The 22628-nt window shown below is 35.9% G+C and overlaps 1 protein-coding gene across 7 annotated transcripts in view; it reads right to left on the bottom strand.

Annotated features, from left to right (window-relative positions):
- Positions 1–22628, bottom strand: part of LOC150104805 (TBC domain-containing protein kinase-like protein) — a 559840-nt gene that overhangs the window by 13758 nt on the left and 523454 nt on the right. For all 7 annotated transcript variants that reach the window (XM_090395364.1, XM_090395368.1, XM_090395367.1 and 4 more), the window contains one exon: positions 16041–16210. In XM_090395364.1, the coding sequence (XP_090251490.1) occupies positions 16041–16210 (170 nt within the window). The remainder of the gene's footprint in view (positions 1–16040; positions 16211–22628) is intronic.

Raw genomic sequence — 22628 nt, forward strand, 5'->3', positions numbered from 1 at the left:
TACCTTTGCGAAGTCCAACAATATCATAGTGTAGTCATTTCCGTTATCTAATTCCACTATCACCTCATAAAATGTGAATAAATTATTGAGGCAGGACCTACTTTTTACAAAACTGCTATCCCTTATATAGTATGTTATTCCTATCCACCCATTCCTGAATTTTCCAATTCTTTAACCACCACTCTAGAGACACCTAATTGGTCTATAATATGCTGCTTCTATCTGGGAGCCATCTTAATCTCTTTCTACTCCTTTGGAACCTTGCAAGCTGAGAATCAGAAACAACTTCGTTAGAAGGACTGCACTGTCAGTTCTCTTGCACATTCTTGTATACACAAGCTCATATACAGTCCAGTCCTACTTCTGTATTCACAGTGATATTTTTTAATATGCTGAGCACCTCCAGTTTGTCTACCTCAATTCTCACATCCGTAATTGCAAAGTCTCCACATGGATCACTTAGCAACTCAATTACTACTTCTGCATCTGTCACTTTCCTACCATCAGCACTGAGTAAAGGTATCCTTTCATAATCATTTTTTCTCTACTTGCTACATTGTAAAAAAAAAAAAAAAAATCCTTTGGGATTCGCTTTGACCTGCTTAGCTAATTTTCTCTCAATCTGATTTACTTTTCCTTACCATTCTAGTTACCTCTTCTTAACTGTGTTTTGTATTGCTCATGCACATGTTGACCACCTTTTTCTTTATATTCCTTCCAAAAAGCTTTCTTTTTTTCCAGATCCCGCTTTATATTTCTACTCATTCTCTTAATCTCTATATATTCCCATCACTACTGGCATTCATTTCTTGCAGCTTCTTATGCCATGGCACTGTTCCAAGCCACCACCTATGTTTGGCATTGTAACCAGCTTTATAGTTTTACATGAATCCTTTCTTGGGAGAGAATCCCACATGTTTAACAACCTCCCAGAACAAGACTACATGGTCACACTCCCTGATTGGAGGCAGTATTTACCTTAGTTATGGATACATCATCTGATACTATTACCAGATCCAACACTCTCAAACTCCTGGTCCCCTATATCAGTGGTCTCCAAACTTTTTTGTTCGCTTACTCCCAAGACAGAAAAAATAAATAGCATGTACCCCCAATTGATTGAGCAAAAATCTATTGTAATAAGTATTATAAAGGAGAAATATGCCTTGTATTATCATATAATAATTAAAAAAGCTAGATATTTTTACACATTATTTTTATTATTAACAGCTTACAAACATATTTATTACAATATTTAATGTGAACAATTGCCTTGCATTTCTTTCATAATTTCTTGAAATTCTGGTTTGATGGCGTCTGATACTACGATACAAAGGTCTGGTTCCAAGTTTAATTTATTTCGATATTTGGTTTTAATACCTGCCATTGCAGAAAATGATACCTCACATAAATAAGTAGAACCAAACGGTAGGAGTGAATCATTTGCTGTGTTTACTAAATTGCTATACTCGGACTTCAGTCCCATCCACCAATTGTGAAGAGATTTCTGTTGAAATTTGTTTTTCAAAGATGTGTTGTATCTAATGTCAATTAATTGCTCTTGAAAAATAATTGGAAGGTGGTCAATTTTTACATTTTCTGCAAATGGGTATAAAATCCATTTAAATTCTTCGCTAGGAAGATCTGTGAATAAGTTACAAAAATATGTCTCTAAACTTTTTAAATGTGCAGATATTAGACTTTTTGTTTGTTTTACATTATTTTCTGTAATGAAATCAGATAAAGATGGAAACATTTCTAAACATCACTTTTCAAATTTCTCTCTCCACAGCACCATTTTCTTTCGAAATGCAGTTATTTTCTCATTCATTGTTAAAATGTTACCTTTTCCTTGAAGAGACAAATTGAGCATGTTTACTTTTTCAAAAATATCAGCTAGGTAGCAGAGTATTAATAACCACTTATCATCATTGAAAAGATCTGCAAATTTTTTATCTTTATCCAGTGGGAAAATGTGTAACTCATCTTTTAGTTCTACAACTCTCTTAAGCACTTTTCCTCGAGATAACCAATGAACCTCCGTGTGGTATAGAAGATTTTCATGGATACTGCCCATCTCTTGACATAGTACCGTAAATATTTTACTATTCAAAGGCCTCGTTTTTATAAAATTAACTATATTGATAACATTCTGCAGTGTTTTGTGTATATCAGGCTGCATTTTTTTTGCTGCAGTAGCTTGCCTGTGGATAATACAATGAATGAATTTGACATGTGGTGCTATTTCAGTTACTTTTCCTTTGAATCCTTTCTTTGTACCAATTAAAGCAGCTGCTCCATCTCTAGTTATGCTTAAACAGTTTTTCCACAAAATATTGTTTTTAACAAAGAAGTTATTTACTGTTGAGAAGATAATTGCCCTGTACATCTTTCCTGAAGTGCCTCACAAAAAAGTAGTTCTTTGTGTCATTCATTATTAAAATAATATCTAGTAAATACCAATAATTGAGACATGTTGGCAACATCTGTGCTTTCATCAAGCTGTATAGCAAATTTCCCACATTAAGTCATTTGTTTTAAGTTGCTTCTTTAAATTATCTGCAATGATTTCTATACATCTACCAATAGTATTTGCTGATAAGGGAATACATTTTAGTTTATCTGCATATTCTTTTCCATGGATTATTTCTACCATTTTTATGGCAGTTGGGAGTACAAGTGTTTCCCCAATGGTGTGTGGCTTTTGGTCTTTTGCAATTAAGAATGCAACCTCAAGAGATGCTTCCAAATATTTATCGTTAATTTTAGTGAATTTTTTTAAGTTGTTGGATTGAGAATTACATGTCTTCAAACATCGTTCAAAGAATTGTAAAGATTTTTGTTCATGTTCAGGATGTTTAATTTGTAAGTGTCTTACTAATAATGATGGTTCCATACTTCCATTACATAGCATCTCATGACACAATACACATGTAGGACAAGGTTCATTGTTGACTATCGTTGATGTAAATCCCCATTTCAAGTAGTCTTCTTGATAATTTCGAACTTTCTTGGGTTTTGTTAAGTTTCAGATTACTGTTTTGTTAAGTTTCAGATTACTGTTTTTATCACTTAATTTGACTGATAACGAACTTGTTTGAATAGAAGAATCAATCCTATCTTTTCCTTGTTGTTCGTCTGATGTAGAAGTACTATCATAATTATTTTCAATTCGCGGTTTCTTTGGAGGAAATTTTTTTAACCATTTATCCATTTTGTGAGGGTTAATTTATAAAATTTAAATATAATTCACTATTTCTAGTGTAAACGTAAAAGTAAGCACAAAAAGGCGTTGGAATTGCACAGAAACAATATATACTCAAAATTGTTAAACTTACTACTAATAGTCAAATAATTAATACAACTGTGGTGTCATCTGTAAAGAGTAGGATAACTCAGCAATTTTCCTTCTCTAGTTGGGTTTGTCAACACTAGGATGCTCTACAAACAATGCAATGATAAGAAGTAAGAGATTTACCCTAGTTTTAAAATACGAGACAGCTTTGCCACGGACGATTATGTGTGCAAAGTCGCCCAATGTGCACTACTCGCAAATTTAAGTTTACAGGATCTTTATAACGTCTTTGTCTATATTAGATATATGTTTATATTTAATTGATTAAAGAAAGTAATATTCTTTATTTTTAATTAATTACTTAATTTTTTTCCTATCAGTATAAAACTTTTTTTGATGTACCCCCACATATTGACTCGCATACCCCACTTTGGAGACCACTGCCCTATATCACATGCTCTTTCAGGTAATTATCCCTTAGTAACTGTATAAATTTCATTTCCACCTTGTCATTGCCCATTCCAGTCTATATTCCCATAGCTGAAAACTGCCATGATAAAATTGCTTGGCCTGCAGACATTATGCTAGTCTATCAATGTATCACATCCATATTTCCCCCCATGTCTATACAGCAACCAACAATATATTTTGTCTTATGTGCCTCGATCTCACACCAGGCAGACTCAAATGAACCATCTCCGTCAGATCTACAATCTTCCTTAACCTCTGTTTTTGTTAGTTGTACTTATTCAGCTAACATTAAAATCCTCTTGTCCTATCCTCTATCTTCTCTGAAAATACAAATATACTTACATTCTATCCCTGTAACTACATCATTCTATGTCAACCAGATTTCACTGATGCCAATAATATTTGGCCAAGTCGATCTGACCAATGCCAAATACTACCCTCCTTTATTTCTGATACATCTAGCATTCATGTGCATACATTTCAGCATCCCCTTTGGCTCACAGTTACCCCTTGCATAATGTCCTTAACAGACTATTCAGATTCAAAACCTGGGAAACTGCAACCAATGGTGTTCACAGTCATTTTTGCACACACAAGTTCATTTATCCTGGGGGGTGGCTATTTCTTCATGGTCATTCCTGCACTCATTTGTCTCTGGAATTAGACAATGTTTGATTGCCCCCCCCCCCAAGTATATCTAGTTTATCTAGTTTTGTTGCACTTCCAAATTTTCACAGATACTTGTGCCACGTGAGTTTTTTTTTTTTTTAATTTGCACAAAAAACAAGGAAATAAGTCATAATATATATTTAAAGCCAAATATTTCAGTCTCAATATTTACAGGCCATCATCATTGGCAATGATTGTTAATTACAAGATAGAATGTGTGATGTTATGCCATTGCATTGTTTTATACATAAAACAATGCAATGGCATAACTGAGGAAACGTATTATTAATTATTAATTAACTGTATAAAAAAGTTAGATAGGGCTAAAAACGGCCTCGCCTACTCCCTATATATGGGAATAAAAAGGCATTAGCTGATTTTTTTTTTTTTAGCTGTAGCTTAGCTGTATAAAAAAAAAAAAAAAACTTTATTCGTTACAATGAGGCATAAAACTTTCCCATATCTTAGATAACAAGAGGCAGTTGGTTGTTATGATTTAAGTTCAGACAGCGAAGTAAGGTCTCAGTGCGTTCTTTAAACAAATGTTCAAATTTATAGCAACACAAATGAAGTAAGCATGTTTCAGACCATAGGATAGTGTGGTCTATATCTATTCCATGCTGTGCCAAGCCAGATTTCCCATTGCTAATGTAAGATTAGTGTTCTGGTATTCACTTTTCTGCTGACTGTCCAGTTTGTTGGAAGTAAGATCGATCACAAGGAACTTGGTAGAAAAAGCCAGAGGAGAATGTTTATCTTTGGAAGATGAAAATCATAATTATAATTTGTTGATAGCAAAAAAAGTAGCCACTAAATTGTATTTCCTAAGAATTCTGGAAATGGATTCTGAGATGCCAGAAACTGTACAGGATTGGGACTCAACATGCTGTTTTCTTGTTATCTGAGATAGGGTTATAGGAATTAAAAAACTGTTGTATGGTCCTTTCTAAGAAGACATTGAGTTTCGTATATCTTTTGATGTTTAAGAGTTCTTGCTGTAATTGTTGAGGAATAGAACATATACTGTAAGCACGCCATACTAGAGTTTTTATAATACCAGTCTCCTGTGAAAGATGGTGAAAAGATTGCTCATGAATTTAGTGCCCAGTAAAAGTAAGCTTTCAAATAAATGGAAGTAATTAATTCACCTGATGGTAAATGGAGGAGAGAATATCTAAAAAGGATAATTTGTTGTCTTTTTTTTTTCCCCTACTAAATTTAATTCATGGATGTAGATTGTTTATATTGGATAAAAACAAGTAGGTAATATTTCTTCATATTGGGCCCGATTGCAAAAACATCATATATATAACAAAACCAAAAACACCCTAATTCCAAAACCATTCAAATGTAGTCCATCAAGCATATACAAGTCCTTTAATCCATCAAATTCTCTCCATATATCTAGAAACTGCACAACATTACTTCTGCATAATCTTCATTGATTCATTAGCAATCATGGCCCTTCTCAATTCTGTCCTATCGTACTGAGGCAGCAGACTCACAATCTTTCCTTTCTTACTCTTCATTTTTGCTTCTTTCAAATCCTCTGTCATTGCATATTTCTTACCTTTCAAATTGTTTGTGCCTGCCAAAACATTCAACTCATTCGCTTCTTCCTTCTGCAAACAAAAAGCTTCACAAACATCCTTGATTTTCATACCTGGAAACATGCTTTCTCATTAACTACACCATTTCTCATCAAACTCCCATACAATACATGGTGTATCTGTTAAGTAATGAGACAATTATTATATCAAAACAAAGAACTATATTTGGAATTGTCAACTACATAGATTCAAAATAATCTCCCTCCAACTCCACACAACATTCACATCTGTCATACAACTGTTCGAAGGCACGATGGAAATCCTGAATGAACCTCCTTCAGTGTGTGGTGGTGGGGGGGATTACATGGCATTGGAGTTCCTCAATGTCATTGAAGCGCTCCCCTTTCAATACACACTTCATCTTTGGGAAGAGGAAAAGTCTGCAAGAACCAAATCTAGTGAACTGGAGGGGGGGGGGTCAATCACACAGACTGACTTCAAAGCCAGAAACTATTTCACAGGCAGCACACAGTGTGTGGGCATGTTGTCATGCAATAGAAACCAATTGTTGTTGTTGTGGAACAGTTCTTTCCTGATATATTGCATGTAGGCGGCATACAGACATTGCATTACCCTTAAATAATACTGACCATTCACTGTGGTGCCCTCAGAAACAAATTCAAGATGGATAATTCCAGCAGCATTGAAAAAAAACAAGGATTATTGTGTTGACATGTGATTTTTGCAATCTGACTTTCTTCTTCCAGGGAGAAGATGTTCCATGCCATTCCATGCTCTGGCATTTCGTTTCTGGATCAAACTGAAAAAGCCAACTTTCATCATTGGTGACAATTCTTTGCAACATATCACAATTTGGTCAACTGCTTGGATGAAATTTTGACACCATATAACCCAGTGCTCTCTCTGTGTGTCTACATGAGTGGCACAAACCTCGAACAAATCTTCCTCTTGTGCAGGTCTTTTCTAAGATTAATCTGGCCATTTCCTTACCAACACTAAGCTGTATGGCAAGTAGCCTAGTGGTTATTTTCCTGTCATGGGCAACAATTCCACTTGTTTTCATCACATTTTCATTTATTCATGCATAAACTCCAGAGACTCTGTCTCCACTTTAAACATCGAAAACCAGCAGAACACTTATGCATGGCTCAGCCAGTCATGTAAACTTTTTTTTTAATTATTGGTACATTTCTGTCATTTTTTCCTAATTTACAGTAAACTTTTATCAGCTCTTTGCCCCATGACACAACTTCTGACAATCTTCACTCACACTCTCTCGTACTTCAACGGTTTCCACATGAAAACTACTGCATCATCCGACTCAAAATATGAAGTGGATGAAAGCAATAATGTGGATGATGAGCTGACAGTGCTCAATACCATGCTTAGGTGAACTTCTTCACAGGACAAAACTACACACCAATCGATTCTCCAGTCATTTGAGCTCAAATGACTGGAGAATCGATTGGTGTGTAGGTACAACAGTAGGGAGAATGAAAGAGAAATGAATGGGAAAAGTATAAAAGTGTGCAAAACTGAGATTTAAGAGAAAGTACAGTGCTTCTTCATCTTGTGCTGCTCCACAGTGCCTTCTTCTTCTAGAGTTCATTCTTAATCCATTTGACACCCATCTTATTCAACCGTTTGATCTTCAGAATACTTTCATACATCGATGCAGTAAATTTCCCTTTGTCAATGACCAAGCAGTGTTTGTCTCTTTCCTGCTTAACTCCTAGCTTTCTTCTAATCTTTTCATAATCAGCAGCTTTGTATTTTCACATATACCTTGCCTGAAGTATTCATACAGCTAGCCGCCATCCAGTTGATCACTTCATGATCAATTATCAAATGAAGGGAAGTGTGCCACCCCAGTCACAATAGCATCATCAGATGAAATGCTCAGATCTAAGACCCTCAATCCTTGTGTGCTCTCCTTTACATACTGCTTAAGAGTTTTCTTTCAAGAACTCAAGAAATTCATTTTCCTTATTCCCCAATGCTATCTCTTCCTTCTAATCTGTACTTCCACAATTAAAATAATCTTTCCCTTGTTCACTTACCTAAGTTGTTTATACATTTCTTCATCACTACTCTCCATATTCACTGGCCTACAGAAATCTCTCTTTCTGTCAACTTCCATCTCACGGCTTACTGCCTCAAAACTGTTGCAACTATTTCCTTCTTACATTTTGACTTATGCAGACATAATACTCCTATTATCATCAACAGTCCTCCCCCTTTCCTGTCCTTTCTATTGTCATGAAAAACATCATATCCTTCCATTTCTATTCCTGTCAAGATATTATCCTCACCCAGCCATGTTTCACATATTCCAACAATTTGGACGAATAAACTCAATCAGCAAAACAATTTCATCTCCCTTATTTGTGATGCTCCTCACATTCGTAAATAAACACATCATTTCTTGTAGGTCTATAAAGTCCTACCCCATGCTACCCACTGGTTATCATTTCCCTCCACAAATGCCCATGCCCAATCACCCTTATCCACTTACCCCATATATTTCCTCAGACTCAACAACACCTCTTGCATGCCAGGCCATTCCATTCCTATACTGATCATCCCCATGCACACATTCACTAATAATTCATCATTCACTTTTCTTATGCTATGTCTCCATGTCCATTCCCAATTCATCATGTTTTCCTATGATTCTGCATTCCCATTCTCTCATCATCTCTCACTCCTAATATTTCCATTAACAACTACTTCAGTCTCATTCATTCCACTCTCCTGATCTTTCACTTCATTTCTTACTTCCTGATCTCTTGCTTGTATCACTCATTGCACTTCCTTCTAGCAAGTCTCTCCACAGTTGACTTAAACCAAGCCATTGAAATTCAACCATCACTTTTGCACAAATCCATTCTTCCCTCAAATACATGCCACATATCTACAAACTGCACTCCCTTCTTCACAAATCTGCCAGCATACCAATCATGATTCTCATTCTCTGTTCTCAACACATCATTGTTATATCTTTGCAACAAACTGACAACTTAACTACCACACTATTATCTTCCACTCTCCTCAATAACCTCCTAATATCCATCCTTATATTCTCCTTATGTCCAACCAGATTGTTTGTTCTTCGCTACTAACTCTCTTGCTCATTTACTTCTCACATTGAAAATATCAATTATCTTGCTCATACTTCCTCCTGGAAAACAGACCTTGTGTATCCTCTCATTAAACTAAACCTCTAATATAATGGAATCTCCATACACTGCTATTCTCCAACCATCCTTCACCACTTTTCTCCTCTTTTGCACTTTCTCATTCCTTTACACCAAATGTTTAATATCATACAAATTCCCATTTCATTTCTCATTCTAAACAACTTGTTTTTCAAATTTTGCATTCTGACAATTTCACTCACTGTTGCTCCCACAGTCTCGCTCCCTATTGTTCTGTCATTCCTTTCTTTTGCTTCCCTCACTTTCATTTCTTCATTCCTACCTTCTTTCACTTCAGTAATGTCACTTGCTTTCATTCCTTCATTCATATGTTCACTCCCACAGTCTCAATTGTTTTCATTTTACCATTCACAGTCTTTTAAACCAACATTTACACAGCTTTCCCTCAGTCAGTTTCACATAGAGCAAAAAATCATTTATGTTGCACAAAATAGATTCCGAGGAGTAATGATGCTGTGCAACAGAGATTCTAAAAATTGACACACACACAATAAAATAAAGAATTTACTATCTAAATTATTTATAAGCCAACATTTTGCCAGCTCAAGTTGGCATTATCAATGGCACTTTAGACACACACACACACAAATGAAGACTGAAAATGAAATAAACTCGAGAACAAGGACTATTCACATGTGCAGAGGCACATGTGACAGTAGCACTACTTATGGTGATCTTCTGTGGATATTACTGATGGGATGATAGAGTGGTTATGCCAAAATTTATATAGAATCACACCATACATTCTACTGCAGTTAAATGGATTCTCAGATCTTGAGTCGCTTCCAGGAACAGTATTTAACTGCAAGAGAACTAATGGTGTGATCCTACACAAATTCTGGTGTGCAACCCTATCTTCTCATCAGTAATAACTATAGAAGATCATCAAGAAGTGCACTACTATTGTCCTCCACACAACTGCCCTTGTTCTTAGGTCATTTCATTCTTAGTCATTGCTAAGTGTGCGTGTGTCTGTCTGTCTTTGATAATGCAGCCTAAGCTGGCAAAACATAAGCTTCTAAATAATCAATTTAGGTAGTAAATTATTTATTTTCATTCCAGTCTATATAGTGTTTTATTCCATAAACTTCGACATGTATCAAATTGTACCAAATTGGTCTATTATTTGTTAGGTCATTGATTTGATTATCCCTTAAATTTCAGTCTTCTAAATCATTTCCAACTACATTAACCTACCTATATCTTGTCCTTCATGCTGTTTTTACTTCAAACACTCACTCTGCTAATCTTTCTTCTCTCATTCTGTTTAACATCATATGATATTGCCATTTTAGTTATGATTACACATTCTGGTATGATTTAAATATCAAATTCTTTTCTGTTCATTCATAGAAAGGTTCTGCTTACACATTCTGAGATGGTAAAAATGTCAGATTCTTTTCCGCTATTTTTATCTCATATGCCACATCTAGCAGGAGCTCACTTGACCATGTAACATGTACTTTCAGAAATCAGGCAGTAAAATAATTGAAGCTCTTCATAAATGCATAACTAGTTTATAAGATGTGTAATTCATTCCCTATCACAGAATTTATTGCACTACCCATAACACCACAACTATAAATTTGATATTTATTTATCTGTAAAAAATCTGTTTGCATTCATGCTTAGCTTATTCTTTTTCTTAGACATGTTCATACACAAATGATTCATATGTGATAAAATCATGATTAAATATCATTATCAATACCTCTTAGAAATTTAAACATACCAACCAATTATAGAAATTATCTTAATTACCTGATACTTTAGGGATGGTGGTAGACAGAGAGTTAAAGTTTAGAGGACATATTGCTAAGGTAGCCCATAAGATTACTTGGCAATTGAAGAACACATTAACAGGTAGAGATAAGGAAGTTGTTATTCCTCTTTATAAGGCCTTGATACACCCACATCTGGATTACTGTGCTCAAGCCTGGTCCCCCAGGTTTTCTTGCAGATGAGGAAGTGGTAGAGAGGATTCAGAGGCAAGTGACAAAGATGGTGAATGGCCTGTGGAATGTTTTCTATGAGTATAGATTGAGGCTGTGTGGATTGCAGAAGTTGGTTGATAAGAGAAAAAAGAGGTGATATGATAGAAACATTTAAGTTGCTTAAAGGATTTTATAGGACAGTTGCAGGGGAAATGTTTCAGCACTTTGCTAGAGGGACCAGAACAAGGGGTCATCCCTAGAAGTTGAATAAAGGTGTGCTTAGTAGAGTGTGAGGACTAGATTTTTTGCTTGGAGAGTTGTGAATGAGTGGAATGGGTTGCCAGAGTCAGTAGTGAGTGCTTTATCTGTTAATGGGTTCAAGGAGAGGTATGATAAATGGTGTGGATAGATTGGGTCTCCTGCAATGAGTCTCTGAACTCCATAGAGGTGCCCCGTATAATAATAATAATAATAATAATAATATTTATATATCCTAAAAGCAGCAAATCATTGTCACATGCCTGCCAGAAGGCAAACTGGAAATACAAAATGAACTGTTGCATTCTACTCCACGGGTGAGTACTGAACTATACAATTTGTATGGCTGATTATCTAGAGAAACCTGTGGAGAATTCATGACTAAGTTTAACACACGTGAACCACAGTAGTAGGTTTTTTATTACATAAATATTTCGTCCTAGGTATCTTAGGACATCATCAGTACAGTAAGGCAATACTAAAGAAAGGGCGTGTACATTGTAAGGTGCCCATAATGACTGTATTAATACATGTATGGTGATGCAATTCTATTCATTGCCCATAATTTTGTATAGAATTCTCATATCTGATCTCCAGGTCTCTGAACAACTGTTGGATTTATAAGCCAGCATCTGATTCATATGGAAATATTGGTTTAAACACTGAATCCTGCTAGCTGGGGCTACTGGTTGATATTTCTTTAGCAACTGGCATCTCACTATACTAACCTTATTATTATTCAACTATTTGCCATCTTCATTAAAAATTGTACCTAAATGCTAAAGTGTTCACTGCTTAGAATACAACTGAAGTTTTCTGTTTCCCAGCCTGATTTCATCGTTTTAGTTTTTATTGCTCATTTTCATATCAGATTCGACAGCAGTTATAAATTTGGTTGGAGTCTCTTGAAGACTTGGAGCAGATTTATTATCTGTACAGAGTAAAGAACTAAGTTTAAAATCTACTATGCATATAAATAACAGTGGAAGTAGTGGACAACCCTGCCTTACACCCAAATTAACATCAAACCACCTTCCTGCATCCTTCAGTCCTAAGTGCTGATCTACAAGTCATCATCATTACTATTATTATTATACAGACAACTCCATGGAGACCACAGACCCATTCAGAAAGGCCCTAAACATTATGTCAAGCACTAATTAATATTTACAAACTATCAAAAATAGCATCCATAACAGCTCTGGCAACCCATTCAGCTCATTCACCACTTTCTGAGCAAAAAAATTCTACCCTTGCTTATCACACTCTTGTTCAATTTTCAGGGATGGTCCCTATTTCTCTTTTCTCCCCACCACCACCAATGTTCCCTCTAAGCTGTGCACATGCTCATAGTCAAAAAAGTAGCGCGCGTGCACACACACACACCTACTAACTGCATGCACAAAATTTTTGCTTTCAAAATTTTAATTTGCAGTCAATAATTTTTAATGCACTATATACCATATACCAATATATGGTAGTGGTGGTAGATGGCATTGGTGTAAATGATGAAAGTAGTTGCAGTTCGTTATAGTTGTGGAGTAGGTGCCCTCTCTCGATGAGTCTTTGGACCCCCTGGAGGTGTCTAATAATAATTATGTGGGTGAACTGATACTCATGTTAGTCAGTTGTAGATGCATATTTGTTTAGAGAGTCTACTGTCTAGACAGTACAATCACTTGAACTAATGTAAACAGTGATGGATTTTTGTAGCTACACAGATTAAGCAAAGTAATTTAGTGACTGCAATTTTATTGGTTATAGCTAAAAGAAAAAAGGTCAACATTAAAATGAGAAATATTACATTAGCAGTTTTGGTGCATTAAACCCTAGAATTTCCTATTTCTAGAACTTCACATAATTTGCTTATAAACTGCATGTATATGCAGCATCTAAGTAACAAAAGGATTTATTGCATGTATTGCACAAGATCTATTAACAAAGATGTTTCTTTTCCATTTGATTCTGTGCAAGGTAAAACAGATCAAAATCCCCCCCCCCTCAAAAATATTAATATTATTATGACCCCTCTAGGGAGTCCAAAGCTCATTGAGGGAGGGTACCTACTCTGTGACTGTCTTCACCACTCACATTAATATAATCAAAATCAAAAACTTTCAACATCCACCACTCACAATCCATCAACTGCAACTACACCAAGGCCATCTACCACCCACCACCACTAGTATTTCCACAGAAAATCACAAACATCCATGCCCATAGCAGGATTTGAACCTGCAGCCTTTTGGCTGGAGAATGGATACGCTAACCACTAGGCCAGCATGGTGTCAAAAACACTAATCCATAGAATTTATAACTTTTGTTCCAACGAGACCTCTCTTGCAACAGAACTCAATCATATACACATACTTTTTATCTAATAGTTATAGTTCCCACATTATCAAAAAAAATAATCATTCCTGCCAATTCACGACCTTCTCTTCAGAAAGATTTTAGTAATACTATCACCATCCCCTATGTTGGAGGCACATCAGAAAAAATATCCAGAATATTAAAGAAATACAATCTTTTCACCACTTTCAACCCCCCCCCCCCACTCAAAACTAGCTACCCTTATCTGCTTCCAAATTCCCTCTCTGTTTCAGGTGTATATCGAGTTCCCTGTTCCTGCAAGTTGGCTTACTATCGACAGATAGAAAGATCAGCTTCCATCCAAATGGAAGAACATAAAAAATACATCATACATCTGAAGTCATGACCATGGTCAATCTGGCCTGACAGACCATGCTTTGGATAAAGCTCATACAATCAATTGGAAAAAAAATCATCATGCTCCGTCACAGTAAATTTCAAAGAGAAAGACTATTTTTAGAATCAGCTGCTGCTCTTAAAAATCAGCCTAATTTAAATAAACAGGGTTGAATAAAACTTCCAAAAATTATGGGAAACACTAATACTTCAAGATCCCAGTTTACATCCTAGGCCATTGACAGGCATCCATAGAGGGTTCCCCACCTCCATGGACACCACTCTAGTCCTTCATTCATGTGTTTGAGTTAGTTTTGTGTGTGTGTGTGTGTGTGTGTGTGTGTGTGTGTGTGTGTGTGTGTGTGTGTGTGTGTGTGTGTGTGTGTGTGTGTGTGTGTGTGTGTGTGTGTTACAGGTCTCATTTTGTACTTCCTCACAATGTCTCTATAACAGATGAAATATTGGAAGCATTAAATACTACTTTTAATCATTTCCTAGTGCTGTTTCATTTCATTAAACTTTTATCATGAGCATTATGAACCCAATTCTGAATCCTAGCCCTCGGCAATTTCAACTACAACTCCAATGATGCACACATACACATGTTGGCTTATAATTCAAAGTTTCTGCCTGTCTTTATCACCTCCTTAAAGAGCAACTTCTGCACTATTTCTACTTCTTTTCAACCGTGCTCTGTTGCAAGATAAATAAGTTGGCCTGGGCTGCAATTAACTCACTGGAAGATTCCCTTAAAACATGCAGTGATATATCATCAAATTCTACTCCCTTATTAATATCAAGTTTATTTAATTCCTCATTCACCATCAGTTCCACATCTTCCATTCCCTCTGCACTCAAGCTCTGCATGATGTTCACACTTATGATGAAGAAATACCTAATGAACAGTTCATTACATATCTGATCTATACCCACCTCAGTGCCTACTATTTTTCACCAACTAATATCACTCTCCATAATCATTCTTTCTTCTACTGGGAACATATTGAAAGGATTCTCTGAGATTTTTCTTGGTAAGATGGGTTAATTTCTGCTCATGTTACACCTGGCTATCCTTAAAAATGAGTGTCACTTTCCTAGCATCACCATCCTGAAGATTTGCACTTCAGAGTTGACTCCTATTCTATGCTGCCTTTTTTATGCTCATTTATTTCATTGGAAATTAAGAAATAATGATATTTATGTCATATGATCTAAAGTTTGGATGAAATGACATAGATTTTAGATGAAACAAAGTTTCAAATAAGCCTTCATACTATCTGTATTTTTTTTTTTTTTTTAATGTGATCTCTAGACAGTCCAGATTTCAACAATCTCAGTAACAACACATTTTCATTTTTTTTTATATTTGTACAAAATTTACTTCTTTTTATATTTGGTCAGATGACACATTTAGACTGGTTCTGAGTCTGAGGTGTTCCTACATTTAGAAGGTAAGTTTACTGCAAATCCCAATAAGCAAGCAAACATGAATACTTACAAAACCTTTACAACTAACTTTAGGTGTTAGATGAATTTCACTGTTCATTGTCCAGTCTGAGAGCACCATGATGCTTATTAGATGCTTGAAGTGACTCAAACAAAAGTTCCACATTTGGTTCCTAGAGCAGAGTTTTGGGATTACATGACCCTTATCTCACTGACAGTATGGATGGAATCCAAATAGCCAACCAGTGTACTTTCTATAACAGGAAGTTCAACAAGTACCACAGAGAAGAGCTAGATATGACAAGTATTTCGTAAGTAAGCCAAAAGAGTCTAGACTCTTCAAATGTTCATACCTTTGGGATTAAATAAGAATGATGATAATATTTAGTTATCATATAAATTACACGTTAGTAACTTTAGGCTAATGGTTTTAATAACATGAAACTTAATATAATAAAAACAAGGATACTCCTCATGATTTCTGACATCTACTACCAATACTTTTGGTTTAGAAATCCTGATCTTTACTTTATTATCATTAACTTGAGGAAGAAGGTCAATTAATCCTAGAAGATCTTCTGCTGATATTCTTGGACACAATTCAGACTTCAGTATATTTAATGGAAGGGGTGATTTAGCCTGCAAATGAATACCATTAATCAAAAGTAAAAAACATATGATTATGCACATGTATACACATACAACCATCACATATAGCAGATAAAGTAATTTGAAACTTAGGAAATTAAAATCAGCATTCAATTAATTTGTTCATCTCTATTCCCACCCTTCCCCATTATTCCTATAACACTTAAAGAGCTGACCAAACCCTTGTAAAAACATTGATAAGGTGAGTGGGAGGAAATCAAGATTTATAATTGTGTATCTGTGTATTATGTAATGGACAATCTATATTCATTTTTCTTAATTTCATAATTATAAAAAAAAAATGACTATATAATTATATATCTTGTGTTAGTAAGAACAATTTACATTCATTATGTATTTTGTTATGGGCATTTTTTGCTCATTCAGATGGGAAAAAGACTACATTTTATCTCTATTAGATATAGATGAATAGTTAATACAGTACATATGGTTTATGACCATATTTGAACATAAAGAAATACATAAATATATATGATCAGCCAGAGAATGCAAGTCAATCATTGACCATTATCACAAATTTTAAATTAGTGATAATGTCACTATCACAAGTTAATCCTAAGAGCATATCAAGGCTTTGAATTAAACTCTGATCATTATATGGTATTGGCAAAAATTCGATTTAAACCAAAATGGCTAAAAGGTAGAAAATAACTATCAATCAAGTTAGAAAATTCATTATAAGATCCCGATACTAGGCAACAATATCACAAATGCACTGATTTAAAAACAGAAACCATACATGAATCAAATGAGAAAAGAGGAATGAGAAAATCTGAAACAAATCCAGACAAAGCAGCAACAGAAATCTTGGGAATAAAGAGTAAATTGAATGGGGAAAGAGGCCTACTAAACTGGGACAAAGAAATAGAAAACATAATTAAAAAAAAAAAAAAAAGAGAGAGTTACCAGAAATGGCTCAATTCCAAAACAGGGCAATTGTAAAATGAGAAGTATGGAAAAAAACATAGAAAAAGAGAGAGAGAGATGAAACAATTTTATAACAGAACTAGAAAAATATATATATCTAAGGCAGGGCTGTCCAAAAACACAGCCTGTGGGCTGCATGCAGACTGCAGTATGCATACAAAAAAACATCAAAATGAGACTATATAATGCCCTGTCTAAACCAACTTTATTATATGGAAGTGAAACATGGACCAAAAAAAAAGAAGAATGAAAAACGAATTCAAACAGCAGAAAGAAATTTCTCAGAAAAACAACTAGGTATACCAAATCAAGAAATTTTACAGTCCCTGCTAAAAATACTATATGGATATAAAATAAATGGAAAAAGAGGAATTGAAAGATCCTAGAAAGTGATGGCATGAAACTAGTACAAGCCATTTAACCTAAAATCCATGACAGGAAGAAGGTTTATGACTTAATTCTAAGAATTAAAAATTAACTACCTTGTATAAGAATATGATAATTTCTAGTCATTTGTAATAATTAATTATAATTAATAATACAAAAATTCATAGGCATCAGTTTATAAACTATCCACCACTGGTGAATAGTCATGGCAGTAGAATAACAGTTGCAAAGGATATAGTGGAATTATTGAACGAGCACTTGACCATCTTTACATCATACTGGTGTAAATGATACGGTGCAATATGTAGGAGAGGCAGCAAGCATTAGGAGAAATATAAGTGAAAGAATCACAAGTGTTGGTTGGGTTAGATGTTAATAAGGCTGTGGGAATGGATCACATATCACCACATATTCTTAAGAAAGTCTGCTTCTGAAAATAGTTTCCATAAAGAAATGTATACGTGTTGGATTTTTCACAGTGGATGAGTTACTATATGTATGCACCGAAAAATGTGAGAGATTTGTGGACTGTTTGTGGAATGCATAAAGGTGAGAATGATATAGGTAGGAATGGAAATCAGAGTAAGGATCAGTGAAACGGAAGTGGTTAGACCAAAGAGAGAGGGGTATAGTATAGCAGCCAGAATGGAGAATGTTGGTGCTTGTAGAATGGCCTCAATAGGATGTCCTATTCCCAACATCACATCCTCTTCAGACAAACATGGTTGTCTGAGGAGGATGTGGGAGTGCTGTTAATAATTGCAGAGGAATTGTGTCTGTGAAGTGTGGAAGTTGATAGTGCATGCACAGATTTTGAATCTGTGATGTGAAGTTGAAATAAACAGGTTAGTATATCTGATAGGATGCTGTTATAGGCCAGGGAATACAGAGAATACTGATTGTGAAATGGTTAGGCAAATTAGCTGGGCATGTAAAAAGAAGGTGATCCTGATGGGAGACTAACTATAGGAATATAGAATGGAAGAAGGAGATAGTGTATGGGAACAAGGAGAGTGAGTTTGTTGAATTTTTGAGAGATAAATATCTTAAGCAACATGTGACTGAAGCAAAATAGAGGCTTTTATGTTTTGGATTTGGTGATAACGTCACAAGATGTAGTTGTTAATGAGGTGTTGACACTACTGCCAGTTGGTGAGAGTGATCATGAGGTGCTTGTTGGGAAAGTGATGAAACAAGAAAAGGTTACTGTCAAAAATGGATATATGTGGAAAATGGAAGTTTAAAGTGAGTTATTGGGTAGGTGAGCTGAGCAGAAAATATACTGACAATGCATGGAGACTCACAAAGCAGTATCTGACAAAAGTAACGTATAACTGCTATGAGTTGCCCGGTGTTGTACTACCTTACCTGAAGATATTTTCAGGCGCAAACTTTGTTTGCTCACATTTGGATAAAGGATTAAACTAAATTTATTATTGCATACCAAGGGTAAATAGAGGAGTGAAATGGATGAACAGTAAAATCAAGAAAGCACTGCTGGAAAATAAAATGCTATGGAGGAGGTACAAGGGCTGTTGCTCTAGCCTGCAGCACAGGTTAGTTCAGGCTAGAAGAGTATAAAGTGCAGGCATGGTAAAGAAAAGAAAAGGTGCAGTATGAGAGGAGATTGGCTGATTAGGCAAAGGTTAACTCAAGGGAATTTTTCCGCTATATGGCAAGCAAGAGAAAGAATACTATTCTTGAGAGACACTTATGACATTAAATTAAGAATTATGGTAGGTTGACATTGGTGGATAGTCATGGCAGCAGAATAAGTTGCAAAGGATAATGCAACTATTGACAAGCACTTTATCAGTGTATATCATATCATATTGGTGTAAATGATGTGGTGCAATATATAGAAGAGAGGCGAGTACTAGGAGAATTGGAAGTGAAAGAATCAGAGGTGTTGGTTAGATGTTAATAAGGCTGTTGGAATGGATGACATATGACAATGCATTCTTAAGGAATGTACATCACAGTTGGTTATGCCCTTGACCTGATTATTTAATGAAAGTCTTGAAATGGGTAGGATTCCTAAGAAGTGGAAAGAAGGCAAAATAGTACCACTCCATAAGCATGGTTCTAAGACAGAAGTGTCCAACTATAGGCCAGTCTGTATAACTGCATTGTGGTCAAGGTGTTGGAGAGATTAGTTAAGAATAGAATACAGGATTGGGTCAATGGGCATAGCATTCTTTATGATGGTCAGTATGAATTTGTAATCGTTAGGTCCTGTTTTAGCAATTTACTTGCATTTTATGATTAAGGTAACAAGTGTGTTAGATAGGGGAGAATCATATACAGTGATATTCTTGGACTTTGCAAAAGCATTTGATAGATTACCACATGATAAGTTAGTGTACAAGCTGCAGAGTATCGAAATAGATAGTATATGCCGGCCTGGTTGGCCGAGTGGTTAGCATATCTGCTCTCCAGCCAAAAGGCTATGGGTTTGCCGTGGGCATGGATGTTTGTGATTGTCTGTGAAAATATTAGTGCTGGTGGTCGGCAGTAGATGGCGTTGGTGTGGATGACGAAGGTGGTTGGTGGCAGGGTGGAGATGGAGAATTGTAGAGCAGGTTCCCTCCCTCGATGAGTCTTTGGACTCCCTGGAGGTGTTACGTAATAATAATAATAATAATATTGGTTAGATGAATCAGAGATTGGCTCTCTCTGAACAATACCAGCAGGTTGTGTATGATGAAGCAGTTTCTCAAAAAAAAAAAGGTAACCAGTTGGCATGCCCCAGGGTTCTGTTCTTGGGCCCCCTGCTGTTTAACTTGTTTGTAAACGATATATCATGTAGACTGACTCAGGATCTTCAGTTGTTTGCTGATGATGCAAAGTTGAGTAAAATTAAAAGTAACACTGCTGATGTTACTTCCCTTTAGATTTGAATAGACTTTTACTACAACCTCCACTCTTGACCAAAGGAGTGGGGGTTGTAGTTTTAATATTAATAAGTGCAAGGTGTTGCATTTTGGAGTGCAGAAATACAAGGCTGTGTACTATACTGACAGTGCCATACTGCAGGAAGTGGATGAGATTTGAGATTTTGGAGTGATGGTTCACAGTAGACCTATGTTTAGAGGGCATACTGCTAATGTTGCAAAGGCTGCACATTGTAGTGCTGCTATGATAAAAAGTACTCTAACATGTATGGATAAGGAAGTGGTTGTGCCACTGTAAAAAGCATTGATCAGATCACACTTGGACTATTGTACTCAAGTGTGGTCAACTGGTTTTCAGTGTGATGTGGAAACACTGGAGAGGATCCAGCAACAAGTGACTAAGACAATATCAGAACGTTGGAATGCTGGCAATGGAGAGAGAGGTTGAAGAAATGTGGATTGCAGAGTCTGGTGATTAAGAGGAAAAGATGTGATATGATTGAGACATTTAAGTTAGTGAGAGAATTTTATTGGATTAATCTAGATGAGATAATAAAAAGATTAGAAGGTGAGAGGGGAAAAACTAGAGGTTATCCCTGGAAGTTATATAAGAGTGTGGTGAAAGGGTTGTGAGGAGTAGATTTTTTACATGGAGAATTGTCAGTGAATGGAATGCATTACCAGAATGTGTTGTTAATGCAATGAGTGTTAAGAATTTTAAGATACTGTGATAAATATGTTGTCAGTTGAATGAACCTCTCATGATGAGTTTGCCGACTCCATGGCGGTGGAATAATAATAATAGAGTGTAATGTATTCATAAATTTGAATATCTTTAGCTCAAAGCTGTCAACGAACTCATATAGCATCAGAGGCATCATGTATGATAGTAAGAAAGCTATTACACATTTCATACAATACCTATGTCACGAGTAAAAAGAAGGAATATAACAAACATAAGCTTCTTGAAAGTATTGCAGTTTTCTGATGATAGCAAAGGGTTAACTGCTACGAACAGTAAAATATGATTTTTCCGGTTAAGTTCATGCTATGCTTTATACTAATGCCAGGCATATCCGGAATAAGGGAGAGGAATTGGTGGTGCAGATAGCATCAGCCTGGCCAAAAATTATTGGGATCACTGAGACGTGGTTGACAGAAGGGGATATAATAACAGGAATAGAAGTCGCTGGGTATAGCATTTTTCGTCAGGATAGGAGGGGAAAGCGTGGTGGTGGGTTACTGCTTATGATAAGTGATGACCTATGTCCTCTAAGAGTGGAGACTTTGGAAGGAAGTGAGACAAATGATTTTGAGAGCATATGGTGTAAGGTAGAGGTAGGCAAGACAGGATATTTAGTGGAGTGTTGCTACAGACCCAGGAGCACGGAGGATGGGGGACCAGGAGATGTTTAGACAGTTAAGTTTGGCAAGTGCAAGAAGAATGATTGTTACGGGAGATTTTAACTACAGTAATATAAATTGGAGAGAGGAAGATGCATGTAGCAATAGTGGAATGGAATTTCTAGAATTCTTGAGGGACAAATGTCTTAGGCAACATGTAACAGAGGGAACAAGAGGTTCGAGAGTTTTAGATTTGGTTATAGCATCAGAAGAGTTGATAATAACTGAGATGACATCTCTCCCACCAGTTGGAGAGAGTGAGCATACGGTTTTGACTTGGAAAATGAATAGACATGCAGGAGTATCAAAGAGACGGGAATTTATGTGGAATTTTGCAGGTGATTATAATAGTCTTAGACGTCAACTTCGGGAAGTTTCATGGAGGGAGGAATTGGAAGGCCAGGATATCATTAGTGCATGGAAAATTGTGAAAGAATATTTGTTAGCAGCAATGGTAAGTTGTATACCATGAGTGAAGAAGAGGACACAATTTGGAGTAAAGTGGATGACAAACAATATTAAACAGGAATTGCATGTGAAAAAGAGGCTATGGAAGAGATATAAGGAGACAGGTGAAGAGAGGATGCGTGAAGAATATAAGACACAGGCCAGAAGAGTGAATAGTGTGGTAAGGAAAGCGAAACTGGAATATGAGAGGAGATTGGCCCTAAGATCAAAAGAAAATACTAGGGAATTTTTTAGCTATGTGGCTAGTAGGAGGAGAAATGACTGTGGAAGAATGATATTGTGGGATAAAAATGGGAATAGAGTGACTG

The sequence above is a fragment of the Typopeltis vanoorti genome, chromosome 7 (genome assembly GCF_054136105.1).
Source record: "Typopeltis vanoorti isolate ZY-2024b chromosome 7, IOZ_Tvanoo_1.0, whole genome shotgun sequence".
Lineage (NCBI taxonomy): Eukaryota > Metazoa > Arthropoda > Arachnida > Uropygi > Thelyphonidae > Typopeltis > Typopeltis vanoorti.